The 23,081-nt window shown below is 43.0% G+C and overlaps 1 protein-coding gene across 1 annotated transcript in view; it reads left to right on the top strand.

Annotated features, from left to right (window-relative positions):
* Positions 1–23,081, top strand: part of DNAH10 (dynein axonemal heavy chain 10) — a 132,177-nt gene that overhangs the window by 31,625 nt on the left and 77,471 nt on the right. Inside the window, exons 16-26 of the mRNA XM_064578247.1 lie at positions 434–585; positions 4,571–4,735; positions 5,338–5,545; positions 7,510–7,666; positions 11,275–11,751; positions 11,843–12,001; positions 13,601–13,717; positions 13,802–13,904; positions 14,985–15,163; positions 19,001–19,212; positions 22,584–22,737. Coding sequence (XP_064434317.1) covers positions 434–585; positions 4,571–4,735; positions 5,338–5,545; positions 7,510–7,666; positions 11,275–11,751; positions 11,843–12,001; positions 13,601–13,717; positions 13,802–13,904; positions 14,985–15,163; positions 19,001–19,212; positions 22,584–22,737 — 2,083 coding nt within the window. The remainder of the gene's footprint in view (positions 1–433; positions 586–4,570; positions 4,736–5,337; positions 5,546–7,509; positions 7,667–11,274; positions 11,752–11,842; positions 12,002–13,600; positions 13,718–13,801; positions 13,905–14,984; positions 15,164–19,000; positions 19,213–22,583; positions 22,738–23,081) is intronic.

Below are 23,081 nucleotides of genomic sequence, written 5' to 3'. Positions count from 1 at the left end.
ATGTATTCATCCATTTATCTAAAAGTAACGATAACAACTCCATTACGTGTTAACATAAATAAGTTTCTAATGAAAAGTAACCAATATTTTCCAAAAAAGAAGGTCAGTGGGAAGACTGGCATTATTTTCAATTTCTGCAAGTTTTTCTATCAAAGCTCTGGCCTGGGGGTGCCTGGGTGGCTCAGTCAGTAAAGTGTCTGACTCTCGGTCTTGGCTTGGGTCTTGGTCTCGGCTCGGGTCTCAATCTCAAGGTCGTGAGTTCGAGCCCCGTGTTGGGTTCCATGCTGGGCGGGGAGTCTGCTTAAAAAAAGAAAAAAAAAAAAAGACATAGCTTAAGCCTGGTTAATGGTCTTTTGTAACCTATCTAAAAGGTTAAGCTTTTTATGAGCTGCATTGTACGTCCTAGTATCAGTGACTTTCCTATGATGCACAGGTACACGGAAGGAGTACAGCGTATGTTGGATCATTATCACATGCTCATAGGAACGTTAAATGAGGCAGAGTCTCTTCTTCTCGACGATCATTCCCAGGAATTAATAAGAGTGTTTAGGTCTGGATATAAGAGGCTAAACTGGAACTCACTAGGTAACATAATTCATCTACCTATTTATTACCTTTTAGACTTCGGGATGCAAAAATAATTTTTTTTAGATTGTTTTAGTTGAATTATAATTTTTGTGTGTATGTAGATGTCGCTAACACCTGAGTTTTGAACATTAATCATTTATACTTGGTGGAACTTAGAATTAATCTCAAGGCTTTAGTTGGGACTGAAGACCAGATAGGATGCCATTTGGACACTCTGCTGACCCAACCCTTTGTCCTCCAAAAATAAAATGACTTTTACTTTTTTCCTAATATTTTTCTAATATTAAAATTTTAATTTTGGAATAATTTGTGGATTCACACCCAGTTGTAAGAATTAATACAGAGAGGTGCTGTGTATGCTTTACTCAGTGTCTCCCCCCAACGGTAACTTCTTGCAAAACTGTAGTACAACTCACACTCCAGACACATTGACATTGATACAGTTGAGATGCAGAGCGTTTCCACACTGCAGGGGGAACTCATGTCGCCCTTTTAAAGTCCTATCCACTTCACTCTCTTTCCTAGCCCCAAGCCCTGCAACCAGGAATCTGCTCTCCATGTCTATAATTTTGTGATTTCAAGAGTGTTATATAAATGAAATTGTACATAACCTTTTTGGGTTGGCTTTTCTCTGTTAGCATAATTCCCTGGAAGGTTGTCCAAGTTGTTACATGTATCAGTAGTGTGTTCCTTTGGCGGCTAGAATCCCATGGTATCGGTGTGCCCTAATTTAGCCATTCACCTGTTGAAGGATACCTGGATCGTTTCCAGGTTTGGCTATGGTGAGTAAACATTTGTGCTAGAAAAATATTTGTGTGTGGGGCTTTATGTGAACATGAGTTTCATTTCTCTGGGATAAATGCTCAGGAGTGCAATTTCTGGGTCCTATGCTACTTGCATGTTTAGGCTTTATTATTATTGTTGTTATTATTTGCCGTGGTGTTTTCCAGAGTGGCTGTGCCATTTTACATTTCCATCAGCAATGTATGTTCCATTTTTTTCTGGGTCTTGGCCAGCATTTTGGTATTGTCACTGTTTTTTAAATTGCATAGCTGTGTAATGGTCTCATTGTGCTTTTTATTTGCATTTCTGTATTGGCTAATGATGTTGAGCATGGTTTCATGTGCTTGTTTGCCTCTGTGTGTCTTCTTTGGTGAAATGTCTATGTCTTTTGCCCCTCTGCTAATTATACTGTTTGCTTTTTTACTTTGAGTTTTGAGAGTTCTTTATATATTATATATACTAGCCCCTTGTTGGATATGTGGTTTGCAAATATTTTCTCCCACTCCGTAGCTTGTGTTTTCATTGTCCTAACAGTGTCTTTTGCAGACTGAAAGTTTAAAATTTTGAGAACCGCATTTTATCAAGTTTTCTTTTTATGGATCATGCTTTTGGTGTCAAGTCTAAGGACTCTTTTTGCCTCAACCTACATCCCAAAGACTTTCTTCTATTTTTTTTCTAAATATGTTATAATTTTATATTTTACAGTTAAGTTTGTGATCAATCTTGAGTTAATTTTTTTGTACAAAGTGCGAGACTTAAGTTGAAATTTATTTCTCCTCCTCCTTCCTCCTTTTCTTCTTCCTTCTCTCCCCCTCCTCCAATTGCTTCAGCATCATTTATTGAAAAGGCTAACTTTTTCCATTAAATTGAATTGGCATCTTTGTTAAAAAAAAAAAAAAAGCTACATGGGCATATTTGTATGGGTCTGCTTGTGGGTTCTTTATTTTTTTTCCATTGATCTATGTGTCTGTTCCTCTGCTAGTATCACAGTCTTGATTACTGTAGCTATATGGTATAAGTCTTGAAATTGGCTAGGTTGATTCTTCTCATTTTTTTTCTTAAGCAAATTGTTTTGGCTGTTCTAGTTCTTTGCTTTTCCATATAAATTTTAGAATAATCTTGTCTATATCTACCAAAAAATGCTTGCTGGGAGTTATGTTAGCTCTGTATATAATTTGAGGAAAATTGATATCGGTACTATGTTGAGCTTTGCAATCCATGAATATGGTATATCTTTCCATTTATTTAGATCTTTGATTTCTTTCATTAGCACTGCGTAGTTTTCAACGTACAAGTTTTGTACATGTTTTGTTAGATTTATGTGGAAGTGGTTAATCTTTTGTTGAGTGGTTGTCAATGATACTGTGTTTTTAATTTTGGTGTCTACATGTTTATTGTTAGTTTATAGAGATACAATTAATTTTTTGTACACAGTCCCTTCTACCTCCATGGCCTTCTCTGATACTACCATGGCAGGCATGAGGAGCAGAGGGGCTGGGGTACCTCTTCACAGTATTAGGAAGGTGGAAGTCTAGGCCCCCCAACTGGTCCTTATTGGCAAGGGCTTGGGTGAGGTCACAGTTTTTTCTATGGTGTTTGGCTAGAGTAGAGCAGTTACTGTGTAAAATTTTCTGTCTTGCCAGGATGTCCCTTTCCTGGTGCTTTGGCTAGAGAGAGCAGGCTTTTTGGGGGCTTTGGCATTTATGGGTTGCCAACTTCTTAAGCTCAAAGTCTGAGATATAGAAGGAAAAGGAACCCAGGGAACTCATTCTTCAGGTCCCAAGGTCCCTAGCTGGTTGGCTTCTACTCTTTTCTTCTCTATTTTTTAGAGTTTTATATTTGTTTTATAGATAATGTGCAGGGTTCTTAACTATCTTTAGCAGGAGGAATAAGGAAAAGCATGTCTACTCCCTCTTCTTAGAAGTAGAAGTTCCCTCTACTTTTTAATTTAAATTTTTTTGAATATTTTATTTATTTGACAGAGAGAGGGTGCACACAAGCAGGCGAAACAGCAGGCAGAGGGAGGGGGAGAAACAGGCTCTCTGCAAGCAGGCAGCCTGATGTGGGGCTCGATCCCAGGACTCTGGGATCATGACCTGAGCCGAAAGCAGATGCTTAACCAACAGCCACCCAGGCACCTTCCCTTTACTTTTATTTATTTTTATTTATTTTTATTATGTTAGTCACCATACAGTACATCATTAGTTTTTGATGTAGTGTTCCAGGATTCATTATTTGCGTATAACACCCAGAGCTCATTACAACACGTGCCCTTTACTATTTTAAATAGGCAAGGCATTTTAAATCTTTTTTCCTTCTTTTCAAATATTCTCTCCTCTTTTCCTTGTCATTTCCTTCTCTTCTTCCCTTCTCCTTTGTATGGAGAACATGTATATTTGGACTTGGGCTCCAGAGTTAAACGTCCAGCTCTCCCCATGTGACTCAACCTTGTGGAGGCTCAGTGTCCTCATCTGTAAAGTCAGCATAATCTTAGTACCCAATCCACAGGATTGTTGTAAAAATTTGATGACATAGTAACATGTTTAGACCACTACCTGACAAATTACATGTTCTTAATCCAGGTTTACTATTCATGTTATTGCTGGCTACTTTTCTAAGCAACAGGCCAAAGGAGACTGGAGGCAGGTTAGGGTAGAGTGGAGGGTTCATGCTTCCATGGCAGTGGGAAGACAGCAGAGTTGGACCTTCTCTTTCTCCTCACAGTGCATTAGATGATGATTAGCTAAAATCTGAACAGAGAAAATTTATCATTTCTTGATTCTTTTTTTTTTTTTTTGAAGATTTTATTTATTTGAGAGCGAGAGAGTGAGTGAGAAAGAGCACAAACAGTGGGAAGGGACAAAGGGAGAGGGAGAAGCAGTCTCCCCACTGAGCAGGGAGCGCAATGTGGGGCTCGATCCCAGGACCCTGGGATCATGACCTGAGCCGAAGGTGGACGCCTCACCGACTGAACCACCCAGGCGTCCCTGGTTGATTCTGAGAACAGGGCTCCTTGTCCTGGTCCCTAAAAGTGCTAAGTGTTTGTTTGCCACCACAAAGACCCAAAGGGATGAGATGAGCAGGGTCTTTCCTGTGAAGGGATGCCAGTATTAACCTTCCAGATGTTGGTGGGCAGGGTATGGAAAGAAAGAGTTGAAAGCCAAATATCTTTTTCTCATTCTCCTTTTTTTCCCCAAAGGTATTGCTGACTACATAACTCGGTGCAAACAGGCCATTGGGAAATTTGAGTCCCTTGTCCACCAGATTCATAAGAATGCAGATGACATTTCTAACAGGCTTACGTTAATAGAGTCTATAAATCTCTTTAAATATCCGGCACCTAAAAGTGAGGAAGATCTCCCAGGTAGGTATGATTTCTTGTTTCTCTGATTACAGAAGAAATGAAAAGAACCTGTTGGTTATGATTGCCCGCATACTCACACACACATTTATTCCACGAACGGAATAAAACCATTCCTAAAGATTTCAGTCATTTACTTGAAAGGATCATGAGTAATTCTTGCTTTTTGCCATGTTTTATATATTGCTTAGACAGTTTTACAAATTCCTGAGTCTGTGAAAATCAGTAGTACTCTTGTCAATAACTTTGTAACAGTAAAGTAGATTGTGTTTTTATGGACTCACATTTACTTGTTTCAACAAGGTATTTTAAGTGGTCTTAGAGTAGTCAAAAAGCAATTTAAGAAAAGCAAGATTGCCCAGAGGTATAAACGTCATCTCTTGTATGTGGTCTGTTTTGGCATGCACAATGGGCATTCCCATGTTGTCGTTTATTTTTTGCTTAGGGCATGTCTTGACTTTTGGTATTGACTTATTTTCTGCTTTCAATCTCGGTTAGAGGCTGGTTTTGTATTTCTAAGAGATACAGCTAATGTTTGGATTGCTTTGCGAGTAATGTCCTTTCCTGCGTTCATGAAGAATGGTAACAGGTGTCTTGCTTTCTAGGCGTGAAGGAATTCTTTGAGCACATCGAACGAGAAAGGGCCAAAGATGTGGATCACATGGTCAGGTGGTATCTTACCATTGGGCCTCTACTGACCAAAGTCGAGGGTCTGGTCATCCACACCAACACGGGCAAGGCTCCCAAGCTGGCCTCCTATTATGAATACTGGGAACATAAAATTTATGAGGTCTTGACAAAGCTCATCCTGAAGTAAGTTAATCTTGTTGCTTGTCTTAAAGACAGGGTGCATAGATTAAAATAGTTTACATATATGAATAGTTAAAGAGGGAGTCACAAAATGCATAATAGAAATCATTTGGACAGTCTGCTTTCTGGTTTAAGGGTGACTTTCCATTTTGGCTCAACATTCAGAAAAGGAAATGATCCCTCTCCCCACTTCAACTATCTGAAAGACATACATGTGTCTCTCTCTTACAGAGAATTCCTGTTGCTCAGTATTACCCAAATCCTAGGTGATGCCCTCCCCTGTATTGAGAGAGGTTGAACTGAAGGACATATGAGCCAGTTACTCTCCCTGATGGTCTACAGTAAATCCCTGGCTGCTATGGGCATCACACATGTGTTGAATGCCTGTCATGTGGGCCAGCCTCACAACAGACAAGGCTCTCCTGACCCCCCTAGAGCTCTTAGCCCACAGCCCAGCACCTCAGCTAGGCCAGGTGAAAGCTGACTGCCTGGGCTTCATTGCATTGACTTAGGATCATTCTAGGAATGCAGCCTAGGAACTTCATCACTGGGACTGTTACCTCCATATTGTCAAAGGTGGTGTTCATTTCATCATGCAACCCCTTTGTGAAGAACCCCAGAAGAAATTTCTGCAGCATCCCTTCTGATCTTAGCCTCCTGAAAAAGTAGTTTTCTTTTTGTCCTTCATTTTTTTGTTGTTTTGTTTTTAAATGGTGTGGATTCTATGAATTGTTGACTGTACAGCTTTCCCTTTTCTCCTTGGCTGCTGGGAAACTCAGAATGAAATTTGTAGCCTAAATGCAGCAAGTGTTTAGGTATTTATGTTTGCATTGTCTCTTTCTTGACTACATATATATATTTAAATCTATCATATATGGGAGCTTACTCTGTACCGGCTCGTGTTACACTCTTTACAATCTCATCCCCATTTTTCAGACACAGACTGTAGGGAGAATAGGTGACTTGCCTAGGGCCACACACACATCTAGTAAGAAGAAGGGCTAGGATGTGAACCTGGGTCAGTTATCACTTCATTAAATATCTGTGATTAGTGTCTCCTTATTTTATCCCACTTTGATTTTAGGGTCTCTTACTGCAGTTATTTTTGTGAGCTGCTAAAATCTATTTTGGAACAAGACATTAATAAATAAAACACCTTTGGTTGTCTTGCTTCCTGGACCCAGTTTGACAAATTTCACTAAGTTGATCCTTTACAAAGATCTGTTTTCTACACATTTCATTTTTTTTATTGTTGCTTCTTAGATTCCTGCAGCAGCCCCTTACATAGGGCACCTCCTGCAGTGTTTCCCTTTCTAATATGCTATGTTTTCCCCTGATCCATCCATCCATCCATGCACTCATTCATTCATTCATTCATTCACAGGTTTCTTAGAGCCTGTACATGCCAGGCACTGGACCAGACAGGGCCCCTGTCCTTCTGGTGCTTCTCCATCCTCATAGGAGAGACACAAAACACAAGGAACCAGACATAACCAAGATGATTTCTGTGAAAGAAATAAGGCAGAATAGGGCTCCTGGGAGAAAACGGAGCAGCTGTTGTGACTGAGTAGTCGAGAAAGGCTTCCAGAGGCCGTGTTTGAGCTGAATCCTGAAGACAAGGAGTGAGCTACAAGAGGGAGGGACTTCCTGGGGGAAGACAAAGCCAGTGTGAAGACAGTTTTTCCTGAAACAGGTGGAACATTTTCTGGAAGTCATCACTGTTATTTAAGTGTCTTCCAACTACAAGATATTCACTTCCCAAAAGTAGAAATGAGCTATTGAAAAATGTAGGCCCAAACAGGGGCGCATAAGGAAACTCAGTGTACCCTGTCCCTTACCAACTCTGCATGTGGTAGTCCTCACAGTGGGCTTTCACATGTGACTTCGGTGACGCCGGCTCTTTCATTCGAGTGTTGGTTGTACTTCAGTCCAGTGAGCCCTGGGTCTCTTTTATTAACCCCTCCTAGGAATCTGCAGTCTTTTAATTCTCTAATCCTTGGGAATGTTCCATTGTTTCAAACGGACACCATTCTGACGGCTCCTGAGATCATCCTGCATCCCAATGCAAACGAGATCGACAAAATGTGCGTCCACTGCGTCCGAAATTGCGTGGAGATCACCAAGGTAAGGGTGGACACGTCTGTGTGGCTTCACAGGGGCTCGTTGCCACCGACAGCTGGCCCGCGAGCTTTGGGACTCGAGTCGCCGAGGTCATAAGAACACAGGCTCCACTCTGCCCCTTGTCCAGACTGTTGCACTCCTTCCAGGCTCTTCCTCTAGAGCTCTAGAGCCCAGGGTGCCCCACTCTGGCTTGATCCCAGCTCCCTTTTCTCCTCTCCATGCAGTCACGGCCAGTCCCATGGCTTTTAATGCCACCGCTCTGGGGATGACCACCCACATCCATCCCCAGCCCAGACCACTCTGCCATACACCAGGCTCTTCGAGTCACCTGCCTCCTGGATGGGTCCGTCCCCTCCGACCTGAGTCTTGGCATGTCCGGGGTGGAGTTCTTGCCTTCCCCATCTTGCAACTTGATCCTGCCCCAGGTTTTCCTCCTGCAGGAAACTGGCACCAACACAGTCGCCCAACTTGGAGCCAGAAACCTAGGAGCCAGCCTCGATTCCTCTGTTTCCTCCCATCTGCCCATATCCCGCCCCTTGGGGGCCTGGCTGACTCCCGTGCATCATCTCACACCTGGACCACTGCAGTAGCTTCCACAATCCGTTCTCCACCACGGGGGGCGGGTGGGGGGAGACAGAGTTATCTTTTTAAGGTACAAGTCATTTCATGTCACATCTCTTCTACAGAACCCCCGATGACTTCACATTGCATTAGAACATAATCTGAACCCCTTACTGTGGTCCTAATCTAGTACCTGCCTGCCTTATTTATTTTTAGAGAGAGACAGCATGTGTGTGAGTGGGGGGAAGGGCAGAGGGAGAAAGAGAATCCTAAGCAGACTCCCCGTTGAGCTCGATCTCATGACCCCGAGATCATGATCTGAGTAGAAATCAAGAGCGGGATGCTCAACCGACTGAGCCAGCCAGGTGCCCCACCTGCCTGCCTTTCTGATCCCCGTTGCTACCTGTCATGCTCCACCCCATTGTAGCTTAATTACACCCTCTCTTTGAGCTTCAGGGTTCCCATTTCATGACCGAAAGCAAAATAAGCAAAAGTTTTTAACTAGGAGCTTAGCGACCTCTTTATTAAGTGGAGAGGATGATAGAATCTGCCTTCTAGAGCTGTCAATGGGGTTACATTTTGTAACGCGTGCAGAGAGCTTAGCATCGTGCTTGGCAGTTCGTGGTTCCGAATGGACATTGCCTATGAGTCCTAGTGATAGCAGTCCGATTGGTCCTTCATGTTATTCCCATTTTACAGACGGCGAGGAGTTATGTGTAACACACTTATGCTTTGCTGTTATGCACCACACTTGATTAAAGGAAGAGGGAATCCTTTTTCTTTTTTTTTAAAGATTTTATTTGAAAGAGCACGAGCAAGCGCACGAGTTGGGGGGGAGGGGCAGAAGGAGAGGCAGAAGCAGGCTCCCCGCTGAGCAGGGAGCCCGACATGGGGTTCAATCCCAGGACCCTGGGATCATGACCTAAGCCGAAGGCAGACGTTTAACCGACTGAGCCACCCAGGCGCCCCAAGAAGAGGAAGTCTTGACTGTGCGGCAAGGGGTGTCAAATTCACAGATTTGTTCTGGGACCCAGGGGAGTCCCTTTTCCTGACTTTGTGTCTCTACCTGTAAATATGGAAACTGATGTTGTTCAGGAAGGAGTGGTTATTACTCTTTTACAAGTTAGCTTTTTTTCATAATAAGCCACTTTAAGTTTTAGAGGCTTAAAACAATAACTGTATTTCGCTCATGGTTCTGTGGGCTGGGTTCTGCTGAGAGGTTCTTCTGGTCCTGGCTGTGCTTGGTCACGTGTCTGATGATCGGCTGGCTATTGGCTGGGGTACTATGGTTCTCCTGCGTGTGGCTTGCCATCGACTAACCTAGCTCAAGGGCATTCATCTGCTGGTTGCACGATTTCAAGAGCATGAGAGGGGAAACCGTCAGGCCACAGGAGCCTTTGGCCTCAAACTGGCACAACACCATGTCTGCCCCTTTCCATCAGTCAAGTTACAGGCTAGGGCAGGGTGGGAAAATAGACCCCCCACACACACACACAATAGACAGTTTTGCCAATAGACTCAACCCTTGATGGGAGGAACAAAAATTGTGGTTATTTTTGCAATCTAGCACAATTTATTAATAAAGTGATTTCAGGAGTAGAATTCAGTGATTCATCACTTACATACACCACCCAGTGCTCATCACCATAGGTGCCCTCCTTAATGCCCATCGCCCATTTAGTTCATCCCCCACCCACCTCCCTCCATCAACCCTCAGTTTGTTCTCTATTGTTAAGAGTCTCTTATAGTTTGTTTCCCTCTCTCCTTTTTTCCCCGTTCCCGTATGTTCATCTGTTTTGTTTCTTAAATTCCACATAAGAGTGAAATTATATGGTATTTGTCTTTCTCTGATTGACTTATTTCGCTTAGCATTATATATTCTAGCTCCACCTATGGTACTGAAAATGGCAAGATTTCATTCTTTTTGATGGCTGAGTAATATTCCATTATATATATATATATATATATATATATATATATATATACACACACACACACATATATATGTATATATATGTATATATAAAGATATATATATACATATGTATATATAAAGATAATGTGATATATATATATATGTATCACATTATCCATTCATCAGTCGGTGGACATTTGGGCTCCATAGTTTGGCTAATGTTGATGATGTTGCTATAAACATCAGGATGTATGTACCCCTTTGAATCTATTTTTGTATCCTTTGGGTAAATACCTAGTAGGCAATTGCTCGATTGTGGGGTAGTTCTATTTTGAACTTTTGAGGACCCTCCATACTGCTCTCCAGACTGGCTGCACCAGTTTGCATTCTCACCAACAGTGCAGGAAGGTTCCCCTTTCTCTGCATCCTTGCCAACACCTGTTGTTCCTTGTGTTGTTAATTTTAGTCATTCTGACAGGTGTGAGGTGGTATCTCATCATGATTTTGATTTGCATTTCTCTGAAGATGAGTGACGTTGAGCATCTTTTCATGTGTCTGTTAGCCATCTGGATGTCGCCTTTGTCTGTTCATGCCTTCTGCCCACTTCTTAACTAGGTTATTTGTTTTTTGGGTGTTGAGTTTGATAAGTTCTTTATAGATTTTGGATACTAGCCCTTTATTAGATATGCCATTTGCAAATATCTTCTCCCATTCCATAGGGAAACCAATATTGCACTGTATGTTTAAAATTTAAATAAAAAAATTTAAAAATAAGTCAAACTCATAGAGGCAGAGAGTAGAATAGTGATTGCCATGGGCTAGGGAATGGGAGAAATGGGGAGTAACTACTAATAGGTAATTTAGTGGTAATGAGAAACTTCTAGAATGAGGTTATCGTGAGGGTTGTACAGCATTATGAATGTACTTAGTGTAACTGAATTATAAACATTCTAAATGGCCAAAATGGCAAATTTTCTGTCATGTGTTTTTTTTACCACAGTAAAAATGTGAAGGGGAAAAAAATAATAAAGTGATTTCCATTATTAGCAAGACTTATTCCTGAATATGAATATATACATAGGAAGCAAAATAAATACTGAAGTGCTGTCTTTTCCCCTGATTCTTCTTTTGCCAGCATTTTGTTCGATGGATGAACGGCAGCTGCATCGAATGCCCTCCTCAGAAGGGGGAGGAAGAAGAACTTGTTATAATCAGCTTTTACAATGATATTTCCCTGAACCCTCAGATAATTGAACAAGCTGTTATGATCCCCCAAAGTGTCCACAGGATTCTGATTAGTCTTATGAAGTACCTCCAAAAATGGAAGAGGTATCGACCTCTATGGAAATTGGACAAAGCCATTGTGATGGAGAAGTTCGCCGCCAAGAAACCTCCTTGTGTGGCATATGATGAAAAGTTGCAGTTCTATTCCAAGATAGCCTATGATGTCCTGCGCCACCCTTTAATTAAGGATGAGCACTGCATCAGGCTGCAGCTAGGGCCCCTGGCGAACACGGTGCAGGAAAATGCCAAGTCCTGGGTGACCTCACTTGGAAAGCTTCTCAATGAGTCAGCAAAGGAGGAGCTCTATAATCTCCATGAAGAGATGGAGGTAGTGGATCACTGGGTTTAATGAAACTGCCTCTCATGAAAGTCAGGTTTTTTCTAGGTTTATTTAGTGTCCTTGGACTTTTCTTTTCTAGAGGCTGGCCAAGAACCTGAAGAAGAGCCCTAGCACCCTTGAAGACCTTAAGTTTGTCCTTGCAACCATTGCAGAAATTAGAAGTAAATCTCTGGTCATGGAACTGAGATACAGGGATGTCCAGGAGCGATACCGCACCATGGCAATGTATAATGTCTTTGTGAGTGAACGATTTTTTTTTAATATTTTATTTATTTGACAGAGAGATAGAGAACACAAGTAGGCAGAGAAGCAGGCAGAGGGAGAGGGAGAAGCAGGCTCCCCGCAGAGGAGGGAGCCCAATGCGGGACTTGATCCCAGGACCCTGGGATCATTACCTGAGCCGAAGGCAGCCGCTTAACCGACTGAGCCACCCAGGCGCCCGAGTGAACGATTTTCTTAAGCATTTTACAGCTGGGTTGACTTATAAGACCTTTTTCAGACATACTTCTCAAATATGACTTTAATAAAATTTAAATGTAAAGCAACCCCACAGTTATTTAGAATAATGAAAGCAGAGATTATTTCTTGATCTTGCATGGCTCAAATATTTTTCGTAGATTGATCTGTAACTGCACACCATGTCGATTCTTTTTCTCCTTCTCCTCCTCCCCCTTTTTCTCCTCCTTCTCCTCTTCCTTCTTCTCCTCCTCCTCCTTCTCCTCCTCCTCCTTCTCCTCCTCCTCCTTCTCCTCCTCCTCCTCCTTCTCCTTTCCTCCTCCTCCTCCTCCTTTCCTCCTCCTCCCTCCTTTCTTCTTTTGGTGTTAACTTCCTCTAATAAATAAAAGGCTCTTGCAAAAATGATAAGAAGTGAGGGAGGGAGAATCAGAGAGGAGGTGTAAGACGATAAAAGAAACAGGTAGAGGATAATAATTCAATTGTCTTTATTTGGAGTCATTCAGGGTGCTTTCAAGGACCTTTAGAAGTCCATAGAGGAGTTTGGGGGGGGTGGCATCTCCGTGAAACTGCGTGCAAAATTTTGCATGCTGTGCATCCCATACACTCAAAAAGAATCAGCTGGAAAAACAGACTAGAAAGCAGCAGCAAGTAATTGTTATAAGTCTACATTTGCATAAAACTTGTATTTCAGCATTTATGTTGCTTGACTTCTTTGAACACCTTCACTGAGCAGTAGCCTGAAAAGCTAGAGATCCTTTCATCAGAAAAATGCACAGTATGCAAAATTTATATTTTTATAATTAAAAGTTCTCAATGGTGTCTTTGCTTTCCTTTATTAAGTAAAATTATTTAAAAGTCTGTGTCTTAGAACTCCATGATGGTCTGCTTATATTGTCTGTGTGTTTTGGTTTCCTTCAAGTCATTTTGCTCCTTACGTACCTGTTATTTCTGAGTGAGTTCTGGACAGTGTACATAACAAATCTGTAGAGAATTGGAGGCTCTAGATGTTGTTATATTTCATCACAGGAGATTTGTTTTTGCTTCTGACAGCACAGCTGGATGCATCAGCAAACTAAGATAACCTTGTTTTAATTAGAGATTGTTGATTTGAAGCTGGGTTTTAGTTTATGAAGGGCTTATCTCTCTAGGTTACCTCTCTTTCTATCTGTATTATCTACTTATTTTTAAATGTGATTTTATCCTGATGTTTGCATTATAAATATATAATTTTTTTCTAATTCAAGCAGTTTTCTCTTGGGTTCAAATGACCTAGTTATCAGAAGCAGAAATCCTTGGGAAGTAGCTTTGACCAGGATTTCATTTCCAAATGCAGACCATTTATTGTTTGTTCTGTTTTTTTTTTTTGAAATCTTTTTATTAGCCTTCTGATGCAGAGAAAGAACTGGTTGACAACATTGAAAGCATGTGGTCAAATCTGTTTAATGATTCAGTGAATGTGGAGCATGCTCTTGGGGGCATCAAGAGAACTTTCACAGAGGTACCTTTTAAATTTTTTACTTTCTGAGTAAAGATATTGACAAATATCCATTGGGATAAATTAATGCAATCCTGCCCCTCACAGATTACTCGAGGTGAAATATCAAACTATAGACAGCAGATAGAGGATTTTGCAAAGTGTTTTTATCGTGAAGGCCCTGGTTCTGTTGGTGATGATCTTGATAAAGGTAAGAATATTCCGTTGGACTTACTGAGGTACTTGAGTATGTTTTGCTTAAGAATTTTATGGGATGATGGAATGGAGCAGTGTTGTTTAAGATTTTATTTATTTATTTGACAGAGAGAGACACAGCAAGAGAGGGAACACAAGCAGGGGGAGTGGGAGAGGGAGAAGCAGGCTTCCCGCTGAGCAGGGAGCCCAATGTGGGGCTCGATCCCAGGACCCCGGGATCATGACCTGAGCTGAAGGCAGACGCTTAACGACTGAGCCACCCAGGCGCCCTGGAGCAGTAGTTCTTAACCTTGCCTGTACACTGGGTTCACCTGAGGATCCCAAAAGCCCACGGATGCCTGGGGCCCAGATTTGAATTGTCTGATCCCATTGTTTTGGAGGGTGGTCCGGATGCCATGGGGATTCTAACGTGCAGCCCAGGTTGAGGCCACTTAGAGGGATAAATGTGAAGGAGACAGAATTTTCTTTTTTTTTTTTTTTTAAAGATTTTATTTATTTATTTGAGAGAGAGAATGAGATACAGCATGAGAGGGGGGAGGGTCAGAGGGAGAAGCAGACTCCCCGCTGAGCAGGGAGCCCGATGTGGGACTCGATCCCGGGACTCCAGGATCATGACCTGAGCCGAAGGCAGTTGCTTAACCAACTGAGCCACCCAGGCGCCCCCAGAATTTTCTTTTTTTAAAGATTTTATTTATTTGAGAGAGAGAATGAGATAGCATGAGGGGGGGAGGGTCAGAGGGAGAAGCAGACTCCCTGCTGAGCATGGAGCCTGATGTGGGACTTGATCCCGGGACTCTGGGATCATGACCTGAGCCGAAGGCAGTTGCTTAACCCACTGAGCCACCCAGGCGCCCAGGAGACAGAATTTTCTAACTGGAGAATTTTGCGTATGTACCTGGCCCTCTGATTTCTGTTAGAATGACAGAGAAATAAAATTGTGGTAATTCCAGACATGTCTTCCCAGATGGCTTCTATGGATGGAATGATAGTTTATGTACATTGCCTGTGATTTCTTAATTTTGTGTACCTTGTATTTTTATGCACTCATTGATCTATGTCTTTACTTAATCACCAGGAGTAGAACTTTTAGCCACTTTTGAAAAAGAGCTCATGAAACATGAAAAGAACCGTCAGGAGTTGGCTAATGCTGAGAAACTTTTTGATCTTCCAATTACAATGTATCCAGAGCTGCTCAAAGTGCAGAAGGAAATGAATGGGCTGAGGACCATTTATGAGCTCTACGAAGGACTAAAGGTTAGTGTACCCCTCATTGAAGGCAGTGTGAGAACCGACTAGGCTCAGTGGATCGTGAGGCCACCATGATAAAGAGCCTGGGGCCAATTTTGTAGAAGCTCTCACTTTGGCTCTTGGGAAGAAGTGATGGGGAGCGATATTCAATGGCTTTAGGGTTTCCATTTGGGGAGAAAGGTGTGGAACTAGATGGTGGTGATGATTGCATAACATGGTGAATATACTTGATATCACTGAATCATACGTGTGTGAAAGTGCTTAAAATGGTAAATGTCAGGTGTATTTTGCCACAATAATAAAAAAGAACACACTCTTTGGTGCTTGGGGCTTGGTTAAGGAGTGGGGTGAACCATTTAGTTTGAAGTGGAAATTAAAAGCAGTTATTGGGGCACCTGGGTGGCTCAGTTGGTTAAACGTCTGCCTTCGGCTCAGGTTGTGATCCTGGGATCCAGCCCCGGGTTGGGCTCCCTGTTCAGCAGGGAGTCTGCTTCTCCCTCTCCCTCTGCCCCAATCTCATGCACGCTCTCCCTCACTCTCTCAAATAAATCAATAAAATCTTTTTTTTAAAAAAAGTAGCAACTATCATGACATTTGGATACCCTCTTGCATATATGCTCCCCATGCAAATTCATGCCATTCATTTATTCATCCCTCCATCTATTCCCTCTGCTCTGTACAGCCCAGTGCTGTGCTAGTTGGAGAATAGGGTCTGGAAAGGAGTTGCATCTGCCCATTCCATTTCTGCCCTCTTGAGCCCCACGAGAGTTTGACTGTTTTAATTTGTTCTCCCAAGACACAGAACCATCAGGCACCAAATAGATGGACCTTACTTCCTTTTCTTTCTTTCTATCTCACTATCTATCCTCTATCTATCTACCTAATCTATCTAAAGTAAACTCTGTGCCCAATATGGGGCTCAAAGTCATGACCGCAAGATCAAGAGTCACATGCTCTACTCACTGAGCCAGCCAGGCATCCCACCAAATAGAGTTGTTGGAGACTGGAAACCCCAGGATGTGGGGTTGGCAAGCTGGAGACCCAGGAGAGCTGATGGTGTAGTTCCGGCTCAGGTCTGAACTAAAAGGCAGGAGAAGACAGATGTCCCAGCCTGAAGACAGGCAGAGAGAGAGAGAGAGAGAGAGAGTTCTTACTCAGTCTTTTTCTCTCCAGTCCTTCAGTGGATTGGATGAGGCCACCCTCAGTGGGGAGGGAAATCTGCTTTACTTAGGCTACTGATTCCAATGTTAATCTTACCCAGAAACACCCTGGGGAACATTGTCCGGAATGATGTTTAACCAAATATCCACGCACCTGTGGCTCGGTCAAGTTCACACATAAAATTAACCGTCACCCTGACCCGCAAACAAATCACCATTGCTCTGATGTGTAATAGGAATACAGTAGACAGAGTGTTACAGAACCTGGACTGGATGGCCCGATGGAAGAACCAAGCGGCACCCGGAGATCTTGTAGGATTGGAGGTTTGTTTAACTCCGGCAGGCTCAGAGGAGAGTGGTCTCCAAAGGTCTGAGCCCCGAGCACAAACAAAGGGGCAATTTATCTACATCTACATCCGCATACTTGGCACTTCAGGCTTCTGAACGAAGCGGGCAGGGAGAAGAGCCTGGATTGGAGCTCGGGAAGCAGAGCAGAACAAAGGACCTGGAAGAGCCTCGGGGCAGGGGCTGGGACTCCTTTGCTGGCCATCTTAAGACACAGAATTCCCTTATCAAGAGCACCACGGGGCCCAGGGGAGGAAGGTGGTGGCTCAGGGAGGTGGCATTTGAGCAAGGCTCTGAACCAGGGGCAGGTTTTTTCCTGGTGCAGTCATTGGATTTAGGGCCCGTCCTACTTCATTCAGCATGACCTCCTCTTAATGAATTCCATCTGCAAATCCTGATCTCCATCTGCAAATCCTGATCTCCACATTCTGAGGTTCCAGGGGGATGTGAGTTCTAGTGGCGGTGGGGGGTTGGGGGTGGACACTCTTCAGCCCAGTACAGTGAGGAGTGGGGTACGTGGAGGAGAAGAACAAGAATTGAACTTGGGGCACTCCAATATCAAATACCACAAGAAGATGCCCCAAAAGGAAAGGAGAACGAGGAGGGGCCTCGGTGGTAGGAGGACAAACAGGTGAGTAGAATGTCTTGGAAGCCAAGTGAAAATAGCCTTTCCAGGCTGTCCAACTGCACCAAACACTGCATCAGATCAGGTAAGAGGTGGTGTGGAATGAACGCTGAATTTCACATCACAGAGGCCACTGTGATCTTGGAAACCTTTCGATGGAGTCGTAGCTGTGGAAGCCTGATTAGAGTGAGTCCGAGATATTTGCCCCAAAGAAAAGAAAGCATAAGTCCCTGCAAAGACGTTTACATCAATGTTCACAGCAGGTTTACTTGTAATAGCCCAAGACTAGAAACCCAGATATCCACCAAGTGAATGGGTAAGTGCCGTGCCACGTCCATCCCATGGAATGTGAGAAGGTGGTAGAAAGGATCGAACTATTGATGTACTGGGGCAACAAGATGGATGGGTCTCAAAATCATCTTGTTGGGATACCAAAGAGTACATCCTGTATGATTCCATCTGCATAAAATTCTAGAACATGCCAATGAATTTATCATGGCAGAAAGCAGGGCCATGTGTCTGGGGGTGGGAGGGGGGTTACAGAGAGGCAGGAGGAGACTTTTGAGAGCTGTGAACAAGTTCACGATCTCGACTGTGGTGATGGTCTCATGGGTGTGCACACATGCCTGAACTTAGCAAATTGGGCGTCTAAATATGTCCAGTTGTGTATGCCAGTTAATCCCCAATAAAGATGAAAAAAGAGAGAATGGGAAGAGAGGAATCAGAAACGCCAAATCTAGACAGCTTTCCCAATGTGTTTGCAAAGGGAAGCAGAGAAATGAGGAGGGGTTAGGTGGAAGGGATGTGGGGTCAGGATAATTTTTTTAAGATGGGAGAAATAACAATGGGAATTGTATAGTGATGGGAATGATCCAGTAAGGAGGAAACATGGTGATAAGTAGGTCATACGGGGAAGGCAGAGCATATGCGCTGTGTAGGCGTTGACACTTGAACAAATACCAAGGAGTGGATTTAACTGCAGTTGAGGTTTTTCAAACGTGTCAGTGAGAGAGGGGAGGGGAACGGAGGGTGGAGGGAAGAAAGACCCTTTAATGATGGACAGGCTGTACGTTTAGGTGTAAGAACTCCTAAGAAGTACTTTAGTTTCTTTCTGATTCATCTCTCATTAAATTTTTGCAAAAAGTTCATGATTCGTGAATGTCATCTCAAAATAATCAAAAAGGTATTTGAGCTTTTAATATCTTTTTAGAAGACAAAGAAAAAAAATGAAAAATTGTAAATGTCTTAATGTCATTTACATCTAAGTCAAAAAAATTACCATATGTATATTTCATCAATTAACACAATTTTCTGTTAAATACGTTTCGTGACTCGAAGCAACCCCATCGGAACCTCGATGTCACAGGTTGCAAATGCAGATTATCCAAGATGGTAAATTTTATGCAAGACAGTACTTTTTAAATCTCAGGAAATTCAGCACAAAATGCTGATTATGATAATCGGGCAGGATTATCTAAATTGTAAGTATTTTGTAATCTTAGCAGCATTATTTTGGCCAGGCCTTGAAAGAGTTGGAATTCCTTTGTTTGTGTTTTGAAGCCAGTAACCAATGCTTCCTTTTGTGAATCTGAGGTTTTTGTGGATAGATGGGCGATCCTGCTGGCAAAGAAGTGAGCGTGACCAAGGGTTGAGTACTGGCTCCCGCCTGTCAAAGGGGCCTTGTTGATGAGCCAATTTCTCACCCATTTCCAGGTTGCAAAAGAAGAATGGTCTCAGACCCTCTGGATCAACCTGAATGTTCAGTTCCTCCAGGAAGGAATCGAAGGTTTTCTCAAGTCCCTCAGAAAGCTACCCCGGCAGGTCCGAAACTTATCAGTGGCCTTCCATTTAGAAGCAAAAATGAAGGCGTTCAAAGACTCAATTCCTTTACTTCTTGACTTGAAGCATGAAGCACTGAGAGACAGGTTGGTTTTGTCCTGTTAGCCGTTGTGAAAGGGGGAGGAGTTTTAGTCTAAAAGGAGTCCTTGCTTAGATCTGATGACAAAGCCCAAGGTTGCAACAGCTCTGCCGAACTTGAAAGATGCAGGTCATATTTCTATGAAATTGTTTCCTTGTGAAGTTTCTAGACAATTACCAACCACAAGGATTCTATTTTTTTTTTTTTTTTTAAACCCTGCCAGATGTAAATGGGCATTGGTGGTTGCTTCATTCAAACAGTTAAAAAAAAAAATTAGGGGATCTAGATCAGCGCCATCCAGCAGATATACGGTATTTAAAGTATTTCTACTAGCTGCTTTGAAAAAGAAAACAGGTAAAAGTAATTTTAGTAATATATTTTAACTAACCCAGTCTACACAAAACATTATCGTTTCAACATGCAGTCACTATAAAACATTTCTCACAAGATATTTTATGCTCTTCTTAAAAAAATGAGTTGCAATCGGCCTGTAGTTTATGAGTACGACATCTTTAATTTGGACTTGGCACGCAGCGACAGGTGACTTGTGGAGACCATACTGGACAGAGCAGGTGTCCCTAGTTTTTCAATGGAACAGCAGTCCTGGGGGTGAGATGGAGGAGATTCACTCCTCATTCGTCTGGGATCAGCAGGACGTGTCCACACAGGGACAGGAAATAGTAGGAGCTTTGGGAGTCACGCTCTCCCTGCCATGCTCCTCTCTCCCTCCATCGTATCTCCCAGTGGGTGGGCAGAGAGTCATGGAATGCCATCAGAGGATGACGTCATTCTGCTCAGCAAGAAAGCATTTTCTAGCTGAAGTTCCCTGTTTTTTGATGCCATAACCCAGTGCTTCCCAAGCTTAGGTAACTTCTCACCATTTTTGTCATATCCCAGCCAAAATCATTTATATTGTCATGGCTTGATTTTTTTCCTATCAGCTTATTTTTTTTTTTTTACTTGAACATGTTCGGAGAAGAAACCCACACCACCACTGTAAATGGGAAACCAAAAGCTTTTGCCATAAATAGAAAACTTATAAAAATTTTTTTATATAAATTTGTATTTTATTTTTATAAAAATTATAAAAATAAAAACATTTCAAAAAGTTTAGCTCAAAACTGTTGCCTGTCGCTTAGTGGGAGGCCTACCCTGGACGAAGGGTGAATAACCGTGAGGAGGTGTTAAAGGCCCAGCAGCACCTAGCCGAGACTTTCTCCCCTTGATGTAATCAGAGGAGTGGAGGGAAACTGAAAAGGAAATCCCTTTCTCTCTGGTGACCTGGTGTTATTCATGCTGTGACACCCTTACTTCATACCAGCTCCTGGCCGAGGCCTGGGAATAGAGGAGGATGAATAGTAGATTCTCCTTCCTGACCATTTCTGGTTTGTGTGGGGTTGGTTTTTTTTTTTTTTGGTGGATTTTATTTATTTATTTGACAGAGAGAGACACAGCAAAAGAGGGAACACAAGCAGGGGGAGTGGGAGAGGGAGAAGCAGGCTTCCTGTGGAGCAGGGAGCCCGACGCAGGGCTCGATCCCAGGACCCTGGGACCATGACCTGAGCCAAAGGCAGACACTTAACAACTGAGCCACCCAGGCACCCCTGGTGGATTTTTTTTAAAAGGATCTTATTTATTCATTTTAGAGTGTGTGAGTGGGGGGAGGAGCAGAGGGAGAGAGAATCTCAAGCAGACTCCGTGCTGAGCTCAGAGCCCGACAAGGGCTCAATCCCACAACCCCGAGATCATGACCTGAGCCGAAATCAAGAATCAGATGCTCAACCACCGAGTCACCCAGGTGCCCCTTTTTTGGCTGGATTTTTACAATAAAGTCAGTGATCCAGTGCTTACTGCTTATATGCTGGATACGTGGCATTCTGCTGGTCTAGCACTTAGCCTCTTTATTATCTTCATTCCATATAAATGGAACCATAAAAAAGGGCCAACCCACAGGCCAAATGTGAACCTTAAAAGAAGGCCGGATTGGGTCAAGAGCAGAGCGGCTGGATGTGTCTGTGTGCACAGAGGCCTGTCCTCACCCTCCCATCTACAGCAGACCCCCCTTTTTTAAAATTTAATTTATTTATTTGACACAGAGCGAGCGAGCGAGCAAGCACAAGAAGGAGGAGTGGGAGAGGGAGAAGCAGGCTCCCTGGTGAGCGGGGAGCCCAATGCGGGGCTCAGTCCCAGGACCCTGAGATTATGACCTGAGCCAAACGCCAGATGCTTAACAGACTGAGCCACCCAGGCACCCCAGAAGCAAACTCATTTTAAAAATGCTTTCTTTGCAGGGTGTTTGGCTTCAGGGGCATTATAAATGTTGATGGGAATAGAGATGACACCACTTTAGTATTTACCTTCTATCTTTCTCATTTTTGAAAAAGCTGTGCACAAAAGGCATAAAATTTAAGCACCACCACATGATAGTGGAAGGTCATCCTCCCTCTTATCCTTGACTACAAGTCTTGGGAGAATCCCAGAGTCAATCACTTTATCAGTTTTCCCTCCACCTGTCCAGACAGTCTGTGCCAATTCAAGCCTGTTCACCTACTTACATATGTACATGTATATGCAGAGATCCATCCCTCTCATTTTTAAAAAATATTTTATTTATTTATTTGACAGAGACAGGCACCGCAAGAGAGGGAACACAAGCAGGGAGAGTGGGAGAGGGAGAAGCAGGCTTTCTGAGGAGCAGGGAGCCCAATGCGGGGCTCGATCCCAGGATCCTGGGATCATGACCTGAGCTGAAGGCAGATGCTTCACCGACTGAGCCCCCCCCCCCCCCCCCCGCCAGGCGCCCCTACAGCAGACCCCTTATTACTGTCTCTGTACTCTGTGGTTTTCTCATGGCACTCAAAGCAGTATGTGATTATTTAATATATAGATCTGTTGTATCGTGTCCTGGCTGTACCCCTGCGTAGGTGGTGGAGTCCCCGCGGGCAGGAGCGTGGCCCTTGGTCGCTTGCCCCTGCCGCAGCTAGCCTACTGCCTGGAGCAGAGGAAAGAGCATGATAAATATTTACCAAATACACGGCAGCTCACGACTTACACCAGGGTCTCAGCCAGGCTGAGTGAGCCGACAGCGGTCGAGATCCCTGGTCCACAGACTACATGACAGAAGTAGGTTCCAAAAAGTTCAAAGCCGTATATTTTCTTAGATGGCTGTGAAGACTAGCCATCTAAGAGCGTATCTTGCTAGAGGTGGTTTCCTGGGTTTGATTCTGGAAGCCAGTGGGATTTTTGGAAAACTTTGGAAACGTGATCCCAGGGATGTCCTCATTTATAATGGGATTTGTCCTGTGATGTAAGCAGGAATAATTAAATTCATCACTAAATCCAGGAAGCCTAAAGGTTTTAATGTGGATGCACTTTCAGGCACTGGAAAGAGCTCATGGAAAAAACAGGCGTATTTTTTGAAATGACAGAGACGTTCACCTTGGAAAACATGTTTGCTATGGAACTTCACAAACACACGGATGTTCTCGATGAGATCGTAATGGCCGCTGTCAAGGAGATAGCCATCGAGAAAGTAAGACTGCTTTTAGTTACCAAACAGTTGAGAAAAGAAAGAGAATTATTTTTACTTTATTTTAATTTCAGTGTAGTTAGCATGCGGTGTTATATTAGTTTCAGAGAATTATGATTATTTCAAAAGATTTTATTTATTAGAGTGCGCATGCTCGAGTACAAGTTGTGAGGGAGGGGCAAAGGGAGAGGGAGAAGCAGATACCCCGCTGAGAAGGGAGCTGGACTTGGGGCTCCATCCCAGGACCCTGGGATCATGACCTGAGCCAAAGGCAGTTGCTTAACCGGAAACTTTTGTTATAGCACTTGTTGTATTTGAGTAATAAAGAATTGTTTGCTCTAGAAATT

The sequence above is a fragment of the Mirounga angustirostris genome, unplaced genomic scaffold (assembly GCF_029215605.1).
Source record: "Mirounga angustirostris isolate CCGP_5_RB_7025 unplaced genomic scaffold, mMirAng1.0.hap1 SCAF_14, whole genome shotgun sequence".
Lineage (NCBI taxonomy): Eukaryota > Metazoa > Chordata > Mammalia > Carnivora > Phocidae > Mirounga > Mirounga angustirostris.
The sequence above is the reverse complement of the archived record's forward strand: the minus strand, read 5'-3'. Positions and strand labels throughout refer to the sequence as shown.